Source organism: Narcine bancroftii, chromosome 8, assembly GCF_036971445.1.
Source record: "Narcine bancroftii isolate sNarBan1 chromosome 8, sNarBan1.hap1, whole genome shotgun sequence".
NCBI classification, from domain to species: Eukaryota; Metazoa; Chordata; class Chondrichthyes; order Torpediniformes; family Narcinidae; genus Narcine; species Narcine bancroftii.
In genome coordinates this window covers 61,115,555-61,132,421 of record NC_091476.1, presented here as the reverse complement: position 1 = coordinate 61,132,421, position 16,867 = coordinate 61,115,555, and the positions used below count along the sequence as shown (strand labels likewise).

At 52.6% G+C, this 16,867-nt stretch overlaps 1 protein-coding gene across 6 annotated transcripts in view; it reads right to left on the bottom strand.

Annotated features, from left to right (window-relative positions):
* ppp2r5b (protein phosphatase 2, regulatory subunit B', beta) overlaps window positions 1-16,867 on the bottom strand; it is a 183,108-nt gene that overhangs the window by 56,077 nt on the left and 110,164 nt on the right. The window contains exon 1 of one of the 6 annotated variants that reach the window (XM_069893820.1): window positions 10,159-11,930. The exons of 4 other annotated variants lie outside the window; for them this stretch is intronic. In XM_069893820.1, coding sequence (XP_069749921.1) covers window positions 10,159-10,318 — 160 coding nt within the window. In that variant the 5' untranslated portion in view covers window positions 10,319-11,930. Of the gene's footprint in view, window positions 1-10,158; window positions 11,931-16,867 lie in introns of those variants that run through there. One more of the 6 variants, XM_069893818.1, reaches the window with a different exon arrangement.

Genomic DNA, 16,867 nt, shown 5'->3' with positions numbered 1-16,867 from the left:
CCACACTGATCCCACTCACTCCTCACAGCCCTGTGTCAGTCCACACACTGATCCCAATGCCCCACTCTCTACCTGTATTAGTGCCCACACTGATCCCACAGCCCCGCTCTCTCCCCACAACCCCATGTCAGTCCCCACACTGATCCCAATGCCCCACTCTCTACCTGTATCAGTCCCCAAACTGATCCCACTACCCTGTTCTCTCCCCACAGCCCCGTGTCGGTCCCCACAACGATCCCACTGTCCCCCTCGCTCCCTACAGCCCTGTGTCAGTCCCCACACTGATCACACTGCCCCATTCTCTCTCCTCACAGCCCTGTGTTGGTCCCCACACTGATTCCTCAGCCCTGTATCAGTCCCCACACTGATCCCACAGCCCTGTATCAGTCCCCACACTGATCCCACAGCCCTGTATCAGTCCCCACACTGATCCCACAGCCCTGTATCAGTCCCCACACTGATCCCACAGCCCTGTATCAGTCCCCACACTTATCCCACTGGCCTGCTCTCTCCTCACAGCGCCGTCGGTCCCCACACTGATCCCACTGCCTCGTTATCTCCCCACACTGATCCCACTGCCCCGCTATCTCCCCACACTGATCCCACTGCCCCGCTATCTCCCCACACTGATCCCACTGCCCCGCTATCTCCCCACACTGATCCCACTGCCCCGCTATCTCCCCACACTGATCCCACTACCCTGGTCTCTCCTCACAGCCCCGTGTCGGTCTCCTCTCCACACTTATCCCACTGCCCGCTCTCTCCTCACAGCCCCGTGTCGGTGCCCACATGAATCCCACTGCCCTGGTCTCTCCTCACAGCCCCATGTCGTTCTCCTCTCCACACTTATCCCACTGCCCCGCTCTCTCCTCACAGCCCCGTGTCGGTGCCCACACTGATCCCACTGCCCTGGTCTCTCCTCACAGCCCCATGTCGGTCTCCTCTCCACACTAATCCCACTGCCCCGCTCTCTCCTCACAGCCCCGTGTCGGTGCCCATACTGATCCCACTACCCTGCTCTCTCCCTACTGCCCCGTGTTGGTCCCCACACTGATCCCACTGCCCCGTTCTCTCCCCACAGCCCCATGTCGGTCCCCACACTGATCCCACTCACTCCTCACAGCCCTGTTCAGTCCACACACTGATCCCAATGCCCCACTATCTACCTGTATTAGTGCCCACACTGATCCCACAGCCCCGCTCTCTCCCCACAACCCCATGTCAGTCCCCACACTAATCCCAATGCCCCTCTCTACCTGTATCAGTCCCCAAACTGATCCCACTACCCCGTTCTCTCCCCACAGCCCCGTGTCGGTCCCCACACCGATCCCACTGTCTCCCTTGCTCCCTACAGCCCTGTGTCAGTCCCCACACTGATCACACTGCCCATTCTCTCTCCTCACAGCCCTGCGTTGGTCCCCACACTGATCCCACAGCCCTGTATCAGTCCCCACGCTGATCCCACAGCCCTGTATCAGTCCCCACGCTGATCCCACAGCCCTGTATCAGTCCCCACACTGATCCCACTGCCCCGCTATCTCCCCACACTGATCCCACTGCCCCGCTATCTCCCCACACTGATCCCACTGCCCCGCTATCTCCCCACACTGATCCCACTGCCCTGGTCTCTCCTCACAGCCCCGTGTCGATCGCCACACTGATCCCACTGCCCCGTTTCGGTTGCCACACTGATCCCACTGCCCCGTTTCGGTCGCCACACTGATCCCACTGCCCCGTTTCGGTCGCCACACTGATCCCACTGTCCCGTTTCGGTCCCCACACTGATCCCACTGCCCCGCCCGCTCCTCACAGCCCTGTGTCGGTCCCCACACTGATCCCACCACCAGTCTCTCCCCTCACAGCCCCGTGTTAGTCCTCACACTGATCCCACTGCCCTCCTCTCTCCCCATAGCCCCCATATTAATCCCTACTAACAAATAAAAAGATTATAGGTACAATACAATATCCCATAAAGCTTTGCTAAGTATATAATATGGTGTTTGCATGACGTCCACATAGCATAACGCCCAATTTCACAGAACGTATTGTGGATGTGAAGCACTGCATACCCTGTATACATAATTTGAAATGAATGAAATGGTTGAAGAGAAGCAAATGAACAGCATGTTGTTAAAAAAAATTGAAAAACAACTGCATACTAAAGAATTGAATTAAAAAGATAATCACTAAACACAAAAGATCATATTCAGTTAAAACATTTGTTCGATAAACTCAGCAGGTAAAACAGCGTTTATGTTGCAAAGGTATAGATACATAACCAACATTTCAGGCTTGAGGCCTTCATCGAAATGTAGTCAGGTGCCTGATCAAAATGGTGAGGGAGGGGTGAGGGGGAGGGTGTCAGAGCAGACCCAGATCAGTGTAATAAGGGGAGGTTCAACAGCCTGATCGCTGTTGGAAACAAACTGTTCTTGAACCTGGGGCCTGAAGGCAGTGGTGAGCCGAGGTTGTGACCAGGGCGACGGGGGGCCCTTGAGGACGACAGCTGCCTTCTTAAGGCGGCTCGTCGCATGGACATCTGCGGATGGGCCCGCGCTGGGCCTGGCTATGGGGAAAGGCGGCGGGGTAAGTGGTGCTGAGTCCACAGCCAGATCTGCTGCGACCTTGTTGAACTGCTTGGCCAGGCTTCGGAGTTGCACTTTCTCGCTTTGGAATTGCAAAAATTCACTGCAGAGGTGGCGGGTCCGTCCTGACAACTGCTGCCCCAAGTAATCTCGTCTGCAGGTCCACAGCATGCATCTTTCTCCAATCCAGGGAGGGTCAAACTGAGGAGAGGGCCCCTGCGGAGAGGGCCCCTGCAGGCAGTTCAGCCGCCTCTTGTCCAACCCATTAGCACAAGCCATTTGCCCAAGAAAAAGCAGATCTCCCCAAGGCAATGGGGCCCTTCCCTGAGTTCTGATCAACCCAGAAGAGGACTGCTTTCTTTTCCACAGATGCTGCCCGACCGACAGAATCTTCTTTCCCTGATGGCCAGCAGCCCCAGAGTTCCACCTTGTCTGAGGCTACATGCGCTTGGTTTATGGAAGAAATAACTGCAGCCTGCACAACCCCTTGAATTTTGCACTAGGATTACTGGGAATACTTTTTAATCTGCCTTCTCTTTTAATTTCATTCAATTAGCTATTATAGTTCAACTCGACAAGGATGTGGTTGGCTGCATCAAGGAAGAATCTTGATATAGAAGTACACTCCATTAGCAGCTTTTGTCTACCCAGAAGCAGTGTGCGCCATTTCCAAGGTCCCGGTATAATAGAACAGAACATTATCGAACCAGCGAACATGGCCTGAAGATCCAGGGATTCACTGCCTGATGAAGCAGTGGAGGCGGCCTTGGTGAATATATTTAAGACAAGGTTGGATAGATTTTTACACAGTCGGGGAATCTTGAAGACGAAAGAGTTCATAATAGATTTCGGGAGGAACAGCACAGCCCCAGCCCCACTATTTATTACTGGGGACTGTGTGGAAAGGGTCATGACTTTTAAGTTCCTGGCAACGTACTTGTCTTGGACTACTATAATCAAAAAGGCACATCAATGTCTCCATTTCCTGACAATCGTTAGGAGAATCAATCTACAGGAAAACTTATTGGTGTCCTTCTATTGCTGCTCTGTTGAAAGTGCGCTGGCTTCCTGCATTCCCGCATGGTTTGCCAGCAGTGCAGCGGCAGACAAGAGGGATCTTCAGAGGGTTATCAAAGCGGCCCAGAAGATCATGGGTGATTCTTGTCCCCTTTGAAGGATTTGTTTCGATCTCACTGTATCAGGAAGGCAGCCATCATCTGTTTGACCTATTGCCCTCGGGGAGATGATACAGGCCCATTAAGTTGCAGACGAACAGACTCAAGGACAGTTTCTATCCCAGAGCCATTTGAGGATTAAACTCCGCTATTTAGTGTACTTGTGCTGTTTTTAATGCTGCTCGATGGGTCGGATGGCCAACTCCTGCTCCCATGTCTTTGTGATGGCACAGCTCAGCCCCTTCGGTCCACAGCGTTCTGCCGACCAGTGTAAACCTACTTCACAACAATCTAACCCTCCCCTCCCTTACATGCATAACCCTCTTATTTTCCTTCTATCCATGTGCCCATCTAAGGGCCGTTTGTATGTCCCTATTATTCCAGCCTCCCACCGCTGCCCCTTGGCAATGAATTCCAGGCACCCACTAACTTACCCGACACCTCCCCTAAACGTTCTTCCTCTCACCTTGAACAAATGTCCTCTGCTATTTGCTACTTGCACCGGGAAAATGGTGCTGGCTGTCCACCCTCTCTCACCCCCTCATAATCTTGCAGACCTCGATTAAGTTATCTCTCATCCTCTGTCGTTCCAAAGAGAAAAGCCCTACCTCTGTCAAACCTGCTTCTCCAATCCAGGCAACATCCTGGTCAACCTGCTCTGCACCATCTCCACAGCTTCCACATCCTTCCTATAAAGAGGTGACCAGTATTGAACACAATATTCCAGGTTATGGAAGGTTTTAGTACCTTCCTATATTTCTGATGTTGGATTATTTAAAATGTTTCGACATACAGCACAGAAACAGGCCCTTCCAGCCCACGAGCCTGTGCCACCCAATTACACCAATTAATAGGTTTTGAAGGGTGGGAGGAAACCCATGCAGGCACATGGTGAGCGTACAAACTCCTTATGGACAGCATCGGATTTCAACCTGGGGCGCTGTGCTAACTGTGCCGCCCGACCCACTTGAGCACTCCTTCGAACCCGGCCCTGTGCTGGCGGCCGGCGGGTCAGGGAAAGGTCCCGAGCCCCTCCTTGGCCCACTGTGACCAAACCAAGGACACGATAGGGGGCCCGCGGTGAGGCCCGTGATTTTGGCAGCCAGGCGGTTGGACATGGAATCGAGCACTGGCCAGGGAACCATTGCTGGAGAGGAGGTCTGTGCTGGCGGAAACAACGAGGCAGAAGGTGGGCGTGAATGAGTGTCCTTCAGCCTGGGAGTACCTAACCTACCAGTGAGAAGCCCGTAAATGGCCTGTAGTGCATCCGCCCAACGGAAACCCCCCCCCCCCAAGGAGTCTTTCAAAGCTTGCACCAGCTGGGAAAACGGGCTACAAATTGGCAGGTGGGATTTAATGTGGAGAAGTGTGAGGAATTGCACTTTTGGAGGAAATGCCACGGAGAGACAAACACGGTAAATGATATGGAAATGAGGAGTGCAGTAGAACAGAGAGATCAGGGAATACAGATCTCTGAAAGTGCCGTTACAGGTCGATTAGGTAGTAAAGAGAGCTTTTGGCATATTGACCTTCATAACATAAAATACTACAGCACAGTACAGGCCCTTAAGCCTACAATGTTATGCTAACCCATATATACCTAACAAAAAAAACAAAACCCTTCCTAGTTTATAACCCTCATTTTTTCTTCTGTCCATGTATCTTAAATATTGTTCCAGCCTCCACCACCACCCCTAGCAAGGCATTCCAGGCAGCCACAACTCTGTGCAAAAAAAACTTACCCCTGATCTCTCCCCTAAACTTTCTTCCCTTCAGTCTGTCCAGACGTCCTCTGGTGTTTGATGCCCTGGGAAACAGGTGCTGGCCATCCACCTTATGGCTCTCATAATCTTGCAGATGTTTATTAACCAACCTCTCATCGTTCTTTGCTCCAAAGAGAAAAGCCCTGAAGACTCACAAGCCTCTGACTAAAGAAATCTTTCAACCAGCACAGTTAGTGTAGCGGGCTGTTACTGTGCCAGCGATCGAGTCCAGAGTTCAAATGCGGCGCTATCTGTAAGGAGTTTGTACGTTCTCCTCATGTCTGTGTGGTTTCCTTCCACCCACCAAAACGTACCGGGGGTTGTAGGTTAATTGGGCGGCTTGGGATTGTGGACTGAAATTGCCAGTTACCATTCTGTATGTCTACATTTAAAATTTTAAAAAATTGATGCCTTTTTATCTCGAAGTTGTACCCTCTTGGTCCTTGACTCCCCCTACCATGGGAAATATCCTTGCCACATTTACTCTGTCCAGGCCTTTCAGGATTCAAAATACCTTGACAAGGTTCCCCTCCCCTCAGTACTCTAACGAGTTCAGTCCAAGATCTGGCAATTGTTCCTCATACCCTAACCCAGCTGATTTCAAACTGCCCCACTAAACTCACATTAAGCAATCCCTGTGTCATAGGTGCTCTGTGATTAGTAAGGGGTTGCTTAAGGTGGTCTGTGAGTGGAAAGGAAAAGGTTTGAAAACCACCATTTTAATTGTCCCTTATTGACTCGTTATATGCACGGTTTCAGAACTCCAAAGGAAATGGGCCAATGACAATTTTTCCTCGACCAAAATATTTCATTAACAATTGGGTCTGGAGCAGTGATTCTCAACCTTCCCTTCCCACCCATAAACCACCTTAAGCAATCCCTTACTAATCACAGAGCACTTAAGGCATAGGGATTACTGAAGGTGGAATGTGAGTTCAGGGAGCAGTTTGAAAAAAAAGCACCACTGGGTTAACCCTTTCATTTATGGTATCATTCTTGTAAATCCTCTCCAACACCAGCACTTCTATTCTCAAATGCAGCACCCAAAACTGTGCACAGTGAGGTCTCAGCAGTGCTTTACAGAGTGCTCTTGTATGATGTCTCATTAGAAATGAATGCTAACATTGCATTCACCTGCTTCACCACCAACTCAACCTGGAGGTTAACCTTTAGGGTATCCTGCACGAGGACACCCAAGTCCCTTTCCACCACCCGTCTAATTCTTCTACCAAAGTGCATAACCGTGCACTTTCCACACTGCATTTCACCTCTTTGCCTGTTCTCTTAATCTATCTCTCTATAGCTAGGCTGGGCCTTTAACACCTGGAGTGCAGGAGGCAGAGTTTTATAAAAGCAGGAAGGACATGGGTAAAGCTCAGTGTCTTTTTTTCCACCCCCAAGAGTAGACAATTTGAGAGCTCAAGAGGCAACAGATTTAAGGAGAGAAGGGAGAGATTTAAGAGGGAGCACCTTTTCACTCGGGGTGGCCTGACTCTGGAATGAGCCGTCATTGGAAGTGGTTACAATTATGTCCAGAAAGCATTTGAACAGATATTTGGAGAGGAAGGGTGAGAGGGGAGATACGGAGGGGGGGAGTACACTGAGGGGTGGGGGGGAGGACTCTGAGGGGGGGGGAGGACTCCGAGGAGGGGGGGGAGGACTCCGAGGAGGGGGGGGAGGACTCCGAGGGGGGGGGGGGGAGGACTCCGAGGAGGGGGGGGAGGACTCCGAGGGGGGGGGAGGACTCCGAGGGGGGGGGGAGGACTCCGAGGGGGGGGGGGGAGGGACTCCGAGGGGGGGGGGAAGGACTCCGAGGAGGGGAGAACTCCGAGGGGGGGGGGGAGAACTCCGAGGGGGGGGGAGAACTCCGAGGGGGGGAGAACTCCGAGGGGGGGGGAGAACTCCGAGGGGGGGGGAGAACTCCGAGGGGGGGGAGAACTCCGAGGGGGGGGAGAACTCCGAGGGGGGGGGAGAACTCCGAGGGGGGGAGAACTCCGAGGGGGGGGAGAACTCCGAGGGGGGGGAGAACTCCGAGGGGGGGGGAGAACGAGGGGGGGGAGAACTCCGAGGGGGGGCAGAACTCCGAGGGGGGGGAGAACTCCGAGGGGGGGAGAACTCCGAGGGGGGGGGAGAACGAGGGGGGGGGAGAACTCCGAGGGAGAGGCTGGGGCAGAGGCTGGGGGAGAGGCTGGGGGAGAGTGGGGGAGAGACGGGGGGAGAGACGGGGGGAGAGACGGGGGGAGAGACGGGGGGAGAGACGGGGGGAGAGACGGGGGGAGAGACGGGGGGAGAGACGGGGGGAGAGACGGGGGGAGAGACTGAGGGAGAGGGGGAGAGACTGAGGGAGAGGGGGAGAGACTGAGGGAGAGGGGGAGAGACTGAGGGAGAGGGGGGAGAGACTGAGGGAGAGGGGGAGAGACTGAGGGAGAGACTGAGGGAGAGACTGAAGGAGAGACTGAGGGAGAGGGGGAGAGTGAGGGAGAGGGGGAGAGTGAGGGAGAGGGGGAGAGTGAGGGAGAGGGGGAGAGTGAGGGAGAGGGGGAGAGTGAGGGAGAGGGGGAGAGACTGAGGGAGAGGGGGAGAGACTGAGGGAGAGGGGGAGAGACTGAGGGAGGAGGGGGAGAGACTGAGGGAGAGGGGGAGAGACTGAGGGAGAGGGGGAGAGACTGAGGGAGAGGGGGAGACTGAGGGAGAGGGGGAGACTGAGGGAGAGGGGGAGACTGAGGGAGAGGGGGAGAGACTGAGGGAGAGGGGGAGAGACTGAGGGAGAGGGGGAGAGACTGAGGGAGAGGGGGAGAGACTGAGGGAGAGGGGGAGAGTCTGAGGGAGAGGGGGAGAGTCTGAGGGAGAGGGGGAGAGACTGAGGGAGAGCGGGAGAGACTGAGGGAGAGGGGGAGAGACTGAGGGAGAGGGGGAGAGACTGAGGGAGAGGGGGAGAGACTGAGGGAGAGACTGAGGGTGAGGGTGAGAGTCTGAGGGTGAGGGGGAGAGACTGAGGGTGAGGGGGAGAGACTGAGGGTGAGGGGGAGAGACTGAGGGTGAGGGGGAGAGACTGAGGGTGAGGGGGAGAGACTGAGGGAGAGGGGAGAGACTGAGGGAGAGGGGAGAGACTGAGGGAGAGGGGGAGAGACTGAGGGAGAGGGGGAGAGACTGAGGGAGAGGGGGAGAGACACTGAGGGAGAGGGGGAGAGACACTGAGGGAGAGGGGGAGAGACTGAGGGAGAGGGGGAGAGACTGAGGGAGAGGGGGAGAGACTGAGGGAGAGGGGGAGAGACTGAGGGAGAGGGGGAGAGACTGAGGGAGAGGGGGAGAGACTGAGGGAGAGGGGGAGAGACTGAGGGAGAGGGGGAGAGACTGAGGGAGAGGGGGAGAGACTGGGGGAGAGACTGAGGGAGAGGGGGAGAGACTGAGGGAGAGGGGGAGAGACTGAGGGAGAGGGGGAGAGACTGAGGGAGAGGGGGAGAGACTGAGGGAGAGGGGGAGAGACTGAGGGAGAGGGGGAGAGACTGAGGGAGAGGGGGAGAGACTGAGGGAGAGGGGGAGAGACTGAGGGAGAGGGGGAAAGATTGAGGAGGGACATTTTTTCCCTATTCAGTGTGGACCATCTCTGGAATGATCTGCCAGAGGATGCTTTAGAACTAGGAGAACATCGGAATGCAGATACTTGGACAGGAAGAGTGAGAGTAGGAAAATACTTTTTTTTTCACTCGAAGGGTGGTCACCTAACTACAGGAAAGTTATCAATAGGATTAAAAAAAAAGATTGCAGAGAAAATTTACAAGGATGATCCCTGGGCTTCAGGAAAGGTTAAACTGGTGAGGACTTTATTCCCTGGAGTGTAGAAGAACGAGGGGAGATTTGATAGAGGTATTAGGTGATAGAAAGAGTAAATGTCGATAGGCTTTTTCTACTTAGGATAGGTGAGATACAGAGGACATGGGTCAAGGGGGAAAAGTTTTGGGGAAACATAAGGAGGAACTTCTTTACACAGAGAGTGCGGAACGAGTTGCCGGCTGAGGTGGTGAATGCGGGCTTAATTTTAGCATTTAAGAAGAGTTTGGACAGGTATATGCATAGGAGGATGCAGGTAGAATAACAGTTCGGCATGGATTAGAAGGGCCAAATGGCCTGTAACTGCACTATAATATTCTATAATATTCATATCTGGAATCAGTGTAGAAGTGGGTACAATCACAAAGCTAATAATTTTAAAAAATAATTTAGACATTCAGCACGATAACACATCCTTGTGGCCCACGTGCCCATGGCGTATAATTATACCAATTAACCTACAACCTCCCCCCCCATACATTTTTGGAGAGTGGGAGGAAACCCATGCAGACAATGTACAGATGGACAGGGCTGGATTTGAACCTGTGTCGGTGGCCCTTGTAATACTATTGTGCTGTTTGAAAGGCATTTGGACAGATCTATGAATAGGATGGGTTTATCAGCATATGGCCAAGCTCAGGCAAGCAGGACCAGCCCAGAACGCCACTGTGGTCAGCATGGACGAGTTGGGCCAAAGGGCCTCCTCCTCGATGGAGGAGGCACAGAGCAAGACAACCTAGGAACCTGCTCTGTTGAGGGGGGAAAAAAGAGAGAGGGGAGGAAAGATGGCAGCAACTTCCTTACCTTTCAGGAGCGGCAGAGGGGTGAGCTCCACCTGACTGCTCTGATAGCGGAACTGGGACGAACCGTGCGATCTCCTCTGCCGGGCCCTGCGCACTGACTTGCGGCTAAACCCGTCGACCTTCTCCGCCGCCGTCACCGGCGATGTCACTTTGGGCTCCATAAGGGCAGGGAGCGAAGCAAAACCGACCCTGGCTCCAATTCAGGGCTATAGGGGCGTGGAGGGGTTGTGGAGGGAAGATGGCTGGCTGTACAATCACTCCTAGCTTGATCCCATTTCTGGGTGGAGAGGGATTGAAAACAAAAAAAAGAAAAACAAGAAGTTTTCGACTCACAGAATTTCCAAATTCTGTCTGTTCCTGTGTAGGGACACACAAAAAAAAAATCACCACTGATCTTGGGTGATTCCGATATAACAAAATTCAGGGCAACTTCCAAGGAATATCTAATGTTCAGTCCTCATCCCCAGAACATTCTTCATTGCCAGAGCTCGTTATCCTCACAGATTTATTGCAACGCTGGGAAGGTTTCTGCCAAGCTTTTCCAACCTATCCGGTTGAGTATTCCCAATTCAAGACCACCTTTCGTCGGCAACGCTACTATTCCCAGAGTCACTGCAGTCCACCTGTTTCCTAGCAATCTTTGCTGCTCCTAAATCAGCTTCCCCCTTCAATTCCTACTTTTTTGATGCAGTGGACTTCTGAGGTCACTATCTTCCCTCGCCACAGGCTACAGGATAAGGAAGACTTTGCAACTGGAGAGAGACAGACAGAGGAAACAAAAGGTTTTGTAGCTGGGAAAGGTCAAATGCTCCCAAAACTCTTGTTGGGATTAATTCCCTGTTCCCAGTTTTCGATCTGGGATTAGACCAGTATTGAGATACCTCAATACTGGGAGCACGTGCTCCCAGTCCTGCAGCTGGGATGAGTCCAGTATTCCCACTTCCCCTAACAGGATTAGCTCAGACTCCCGTGGCCGGGATTAGTCCGTTATTCCCAGCGTGGTTCTCCTTGATCCGTGGTTGGGATTAATCTAGTCTTCCCACTTCACTTACTGGGAACAGTTCAGGGTCCCGTGGCTGAGATTAGTCTAGTATTCCCAGTTCTCTTTCTGAGAAGAGCTCGATTCTCCTTGAATGGTGGCCGGGATTAGTCCAGTATTCCCAGTCACCTTACTGGGATCAGATCGGTGTCGGTTCTCGTTGATCCGTGGCTGGGATTAATCCAGTATTGCCAGTCCCTTTATTGGTGTCCTGTGGCCAGTATTCCCGGTTTCGTTCTCCTTAATCCGTGGCCGGGATGAGCTCGGTATTCCCAGTTCGGTTCTCCTTGATCCGTGGCCGGGATGAGCCCGGTATTCCCGGTTCGGTTCTTCTTGATCCGTGGCTGGGATTAATCCGGTATTGCCAGTCCCTTTACTGGTGTCCTGTGGCTGGGATGAGCCCAGGATTGCCAGTCCCCTCACTCGGATCAGCTCGGTGTCCCGTGGCCGGGATGTCTAATATTCCCGGTTTCCCTCCCCTCTCAGGTGGGATTAGCTCGGGATTGGGCTGCTCAGCAGTGAGCCTGCCATTGCAGGTCAATCAAACGGGTCTCCTCCCATACCCCCGGTCCTGCGGCTCGGATTAGCCCCGGCTGTGGCTGCGGGGAATCAGGACTGATGGCAGCGGGACTGGGACCGCCGCAAACCCGCCTCTCCGCTCCCCTCCGCCGGCCTAGATCAGTTGCCCGGGCCGCGTCTCCGCTATTGCACTGCAGCCGCGCGTTGACACAATGTAACCTCGCCCCGCCCACGTCACGTGACCCCCCAAACACTTCTGATTGGTTACCTACCTTCGTCACTTGCGCCATCACATTCGCATTACCTCACCGCCGCCGCTGCTGCGCATGCGCTGGCGCGCCGCGCCTTCTGGGAGCTGTCGTCCCACTTTTTGCCCTTGTCCAGAGACGGGTGACATCTCCTGCCCTTCCAATTCCAGCAGGGTGGCTTCAGGCTTTTAATCTCCCCTCCGCACCTCAACTCTGCGCCTATCTGGCACACTCCGCTGCCAGAGGAGTGAAGGGGTGGGGGCTCTGCGGTTGAGGGACCAGCGCGGGCGCCCGGGCAGTTGTCGTGAGGGGCTGCGGACCGCTCGAAACTGGCCTGAGGGGCGCCAGGTAACGGAGCTGGGGTGCGAGATGGTGCCGAGGGCGCCAAAGGGTCCCTGACCGCGTCGGGGGGTCCGGATCTGGAGCTCGGGTCGCCGATGGTTTGACTGGACTGGACTCTGGGTGGCGGCGGGGGCTGCGGATCCGCGGACACTCAATGACTCTGGAGGGGACTCTCTTTTGCTTCTCTCTCTCTCTGACTGTAAGACTGACTGTCAGAGCCACTGAGGTTCCTGGCGAATCTGTCTGCCTCGCAGCAGGCAGAAAGGAATTTCATGTAATACGACGCGCTATAATAAATTGAATCTTGAGTCTTGTACTCTGGTTTACCAGAGTACATGCATGGTGGTTTGCCAGAGGTTACAGAGAGACATTGACAGGATGCAGAGCTGGGCTTAAGAGTGGCAGATGGAGTTTAACCCAGGAAAAATGCAAGGAAATTCATTGTGGTCGGTCAAATTCAATGGCAGATTACAGTGTTAATGGGAGGATCCTGAGTGGTGTGGACCACCTGACAGATCTTGGGGTCAATGTTTCATCTAATATTTAGTAGCTAGTGGGAGCAAAAACTTTACATTGTGCTCATCTTTTTCTTGTGGCAAAAGTACATGCGCACTGAATGCTTATGGAAATGTAAACTTTAAGATAACTTTGGCACAGCGGATCTCTCATAGCTAATAAAACTGTATTGTCATGTTTTAATATAATGCACGTACTGCATTCTACGAAGTAATGTATTTGGTTAAGATTTTATTCTACATTATTTTAGGTCACTAACCTATTGGGCGCACATTAATTTCCTTTGTGCACTGGTTGCAAAGTGTGCATGCGCGAGCAAGCACGCACGCACAGCTTAGAGGGAACAGTGCTTGGGGTTGCATGCCCACAGGGCACTCAAAGCTGCTGCACAGGTTGACAGTTTTGTTGAGAAGGTGTACAGAGGGTTGGCCTTCATGAACCATGGGATCGAGTTCAAGAGCCCTGAGATAAGGTTGCAGCGAGACAGAACTTTGGACAGATCCCACTTGGAATATTGTGTTCAGTTCTGGTCGCCTCACTACAGGAAGGACGTGGAGGGTGTAGAGAGGGTGCAGAGGAGATTCACAAGGATGCTGCCTGGATTGGAGAGCACGCCTTGTGCGGAGAGGTTGAGTGAATTTTTCTCCTGGGAGCAACAGAGGGTGAGGGGTGACCTGATGGAGGTGTACGAGATGATGAGAGGCATTGACCGTGTGGGCTTTTTCCCCAGGACTGAAATGAATACCATGAGGGTTATGCAGGGGGGAAATTCCAGGCAGTTGTTAGAGTAGGATATTAGGTTGGCACAACACTGTGAGCTGAAGGGCTTAAGGTGGATTGTAAGTGGGAAGGGAAGGTTGATAATCATTGCTCTTGACTCAATTGTTACTGAAATATTTTGCTTGAGAAAATTACCATTGGCCCACTTCCTTTGGAGTTCTGAAACCGTGCACATAATGAGTCCTTGAGGAATAATGAAAACAGTGGTTTTCAAACTTTTTATTTCCACCCATACACCACTTTAAGCAATCCCTTAATAATCACAGAGCACTGATGGCCTAGGGATTACTTAAAGTGGGATGTGACTGGCAAGAAAAAGTTGAGAACCACTGTTCTATGACATCACATACAATCCTAAGGTTTTTTTCCTCTGGGCGTGGCAGAATATAAATGGAAAAAATAAACTGACCACAGCATGAACATGTAAACAAACAAAGAACTGTAAACAGATAACAAATGTAAACAAACTGACTGTGCAATACAGAGCGAACAAAGAAGATCAATAAAGTGCTTAAATGAGTCCCTGATTTAGTTTGTTGTTAAGGAGTCTGATGGTGGAGGGGGAGCAACTGTTCCTGAACCTGGTGGTGTGAGTCTTGTAGCATCTACACCTCTTTCCTGACGGCAACAGCGAGAGCAGAGCGTATGCTGGGCGTTGTGGATCCTTGATGATCACTGCTGCTCTCCGATGGCAGCATTCCCTGTAGATGTTCTCGATGGTGGGGAGGGTTTTGCCTGTGACATCCTGGGCTGTGTCCACTACCTTTTGCAAGGGTTGTACACTCAGGGGTATTGGTGTTCCCATACCAGGCTGTGACGCAGCTGGTCAGCACAATTTCCACCACACATATGTAGGAATTTGCTACGATTTCCAATGCCATCCAGAGCCTCCATTGATCAGATGGGATTGAGTCATAAAAAATTATGAAGGGATAAGATAAGATTGAAATAGGGCGAGGTTTTTTCAACCAGCAGGAAGAGATGAGAACTCAAGCTTTAAAACTAGGAGTGAGTTGATTTAAGACAGATGGGAGGAACCATTATTCCCTCAGCTCCAAATTCTGGACCCCTGAAACTTGACTTTCTCAGTGGGAGCCCACCGTCAATACGAATTGGAAACAATGTCTCCTCCTCAATGACATTCAACACAGGCGCACCTTACTCTACACCCGTGACTGTGTGGCCGGGCATAATTCAATGATACCCATAAATTTGCCAGTGACACCACGGTTATCAGCAGAATCACAAATGCCAATGAGGAAGCGTACAGGAGGGAGATAGGTCGGCTTGTTGAATGGTGTAAATGACAACAACCTTGCATTCAATGTCAGCAAAACCAAGGAGGTAATTGTGGAGTTCGAGGAAGCCAGGGGAACATGACCCAGTCCTTGTTGAGGGCTCAGTAGCAGAGAGGGTCAAGAACCTCAAATTCCTGGGGGTCAACATCACTGAGGATCTGTCCTGGAACCTCCATGTCAAAACAATCATGAAGAAGGCTTGCCAGCAGCAATACTTTGTGAGGTGGCTGAGGAGATTCGGGACGTCACTGACAACTTCTACAGATGGACCGTGGAGAGCATTCTGACTGGCTGCATCACTGCCTGGTATGGAGGCTCCAACTCTCAGGACAAGAATAAACTCCAGAGGGTTGTTAACTCGGCCTGCGACATCACAGGCCCCAGACTTCACTCCATCAAGGACATTGACATGAGGTGGTGTCTTAAAAATGCAGCCTCTATCCTCAAAGACCCCCACCAACCAGGCCAGGCCCTCCTCATTCTACTCCCATTGGGGAAGAGGTCCAGGAGCCTGATGACGAGCACAAGTACAGCTTCTTCCCTGCTGCCCTCAGATTCCTGAATGATCAATGAACCACAGGCACTGTCTGGCTTTGTCTTTTCTTTTTATTCTACTATTTTTATTTGCTTTTATAGAAATGTTCGCCCTGAGATGCTGCTGCAAAACCCCAAATTTCGTGACAAGTTCATGATGTTAAATTCTGATTCTGTAAGGCAGGGGTGTCAAACTCAAATTCACAGAGGGCCAAAATTAAAATCTTGGACTAAGTCGAGGGCCGAACTAAATATTTATTGAAAATTTTCAACAACATCTGCATATTTTCTCTTCTTTCAACATATGTAATGTTAAACTTTAGGATATAACTTTAGGAGGATAATGTTACAGGTCAGGAGTAGGTAGCTCAAGTTCACCCTTTGCTTGACCTGAGGGAAACATATTTGGTCCCTGTGGAGATGTAGTCAGCATTCACAGGCTGTGTCCATTTTGGCCTGCATCAGGACTCAGCATTTCCTGCTCACTCCTCAGGCTCTAGGCCTCTATTCACCCTCGACCCACCATCCCTCTATCTGACCAGTCCTTTACCCAACCTCTACTCACCCCTCACTCCACTCGCTCTGCCTCTACCCACCCCATCCTATACACGCCCCTCTACTGCCTCTCCCCTCAACCTGTTCCTCCCTCTACCCGTCTCTCACCCTCTAATCACCCCTCCCTTACTCGCCCTGCCCCTCCCCTTTTACCTCTTCCCTATCCACCCCTCCTTCTACTCATCCCTCCCTCTAACTGCCCCTCGCACCACCATAACTTCCCCTGCCCATTACTCCTCACCTACACCCTCTGCCCACCCCTGCTTACCCACCCACTCAGGTCCAGCGCGCTGCCGATCAGCCTTTGCGGACAGCCACCATCTCTCTCTTCACGTGCAGGGCCGAACCAGCCGTCCCTGGGGTCCGCGCGGGTGCAAGTGCTGAAGGCCGTGGCGACCGGGAGAAGTGCGCTCGCGCTGTGGAAGGGCCGTCCGGTGCCACTCGCATGGGGCTCACGCTGCCCGGGGGCCGTTTGCAGCCTGCCATGTCCGTCGCGCCGACAGGAAATCACAGGCGCTCGCCAATCCGCCGCACTGCTCGTCAGGTGGGAGAAGTGACTGGTTGTGCGGGGAGCCTTCCAACTGGCTTGCCGGCTGATGACATCGACAGACTTCTCGTGTTACAATTTCTCGTGTTACAATTTCTCGTGTTACAATGGGGAAGGACGTGCAATGAAATGGGAGGATGGTGGGGGTGACATTACCAAAAAACAGCATCGGCTCTCACTGCAGGGCGGGCCACGTTGGCCCGCGGGCCAGAGTTTGACATGTGTCGAACTCAGTTTGGCACTGAGGAGACTGGTAGAACAGAGGGATCTGGGAATGGTCGGACACTGAGGAGTGCGGTAGAACCAAGGAATCTGGGAATGGATGGGCACTG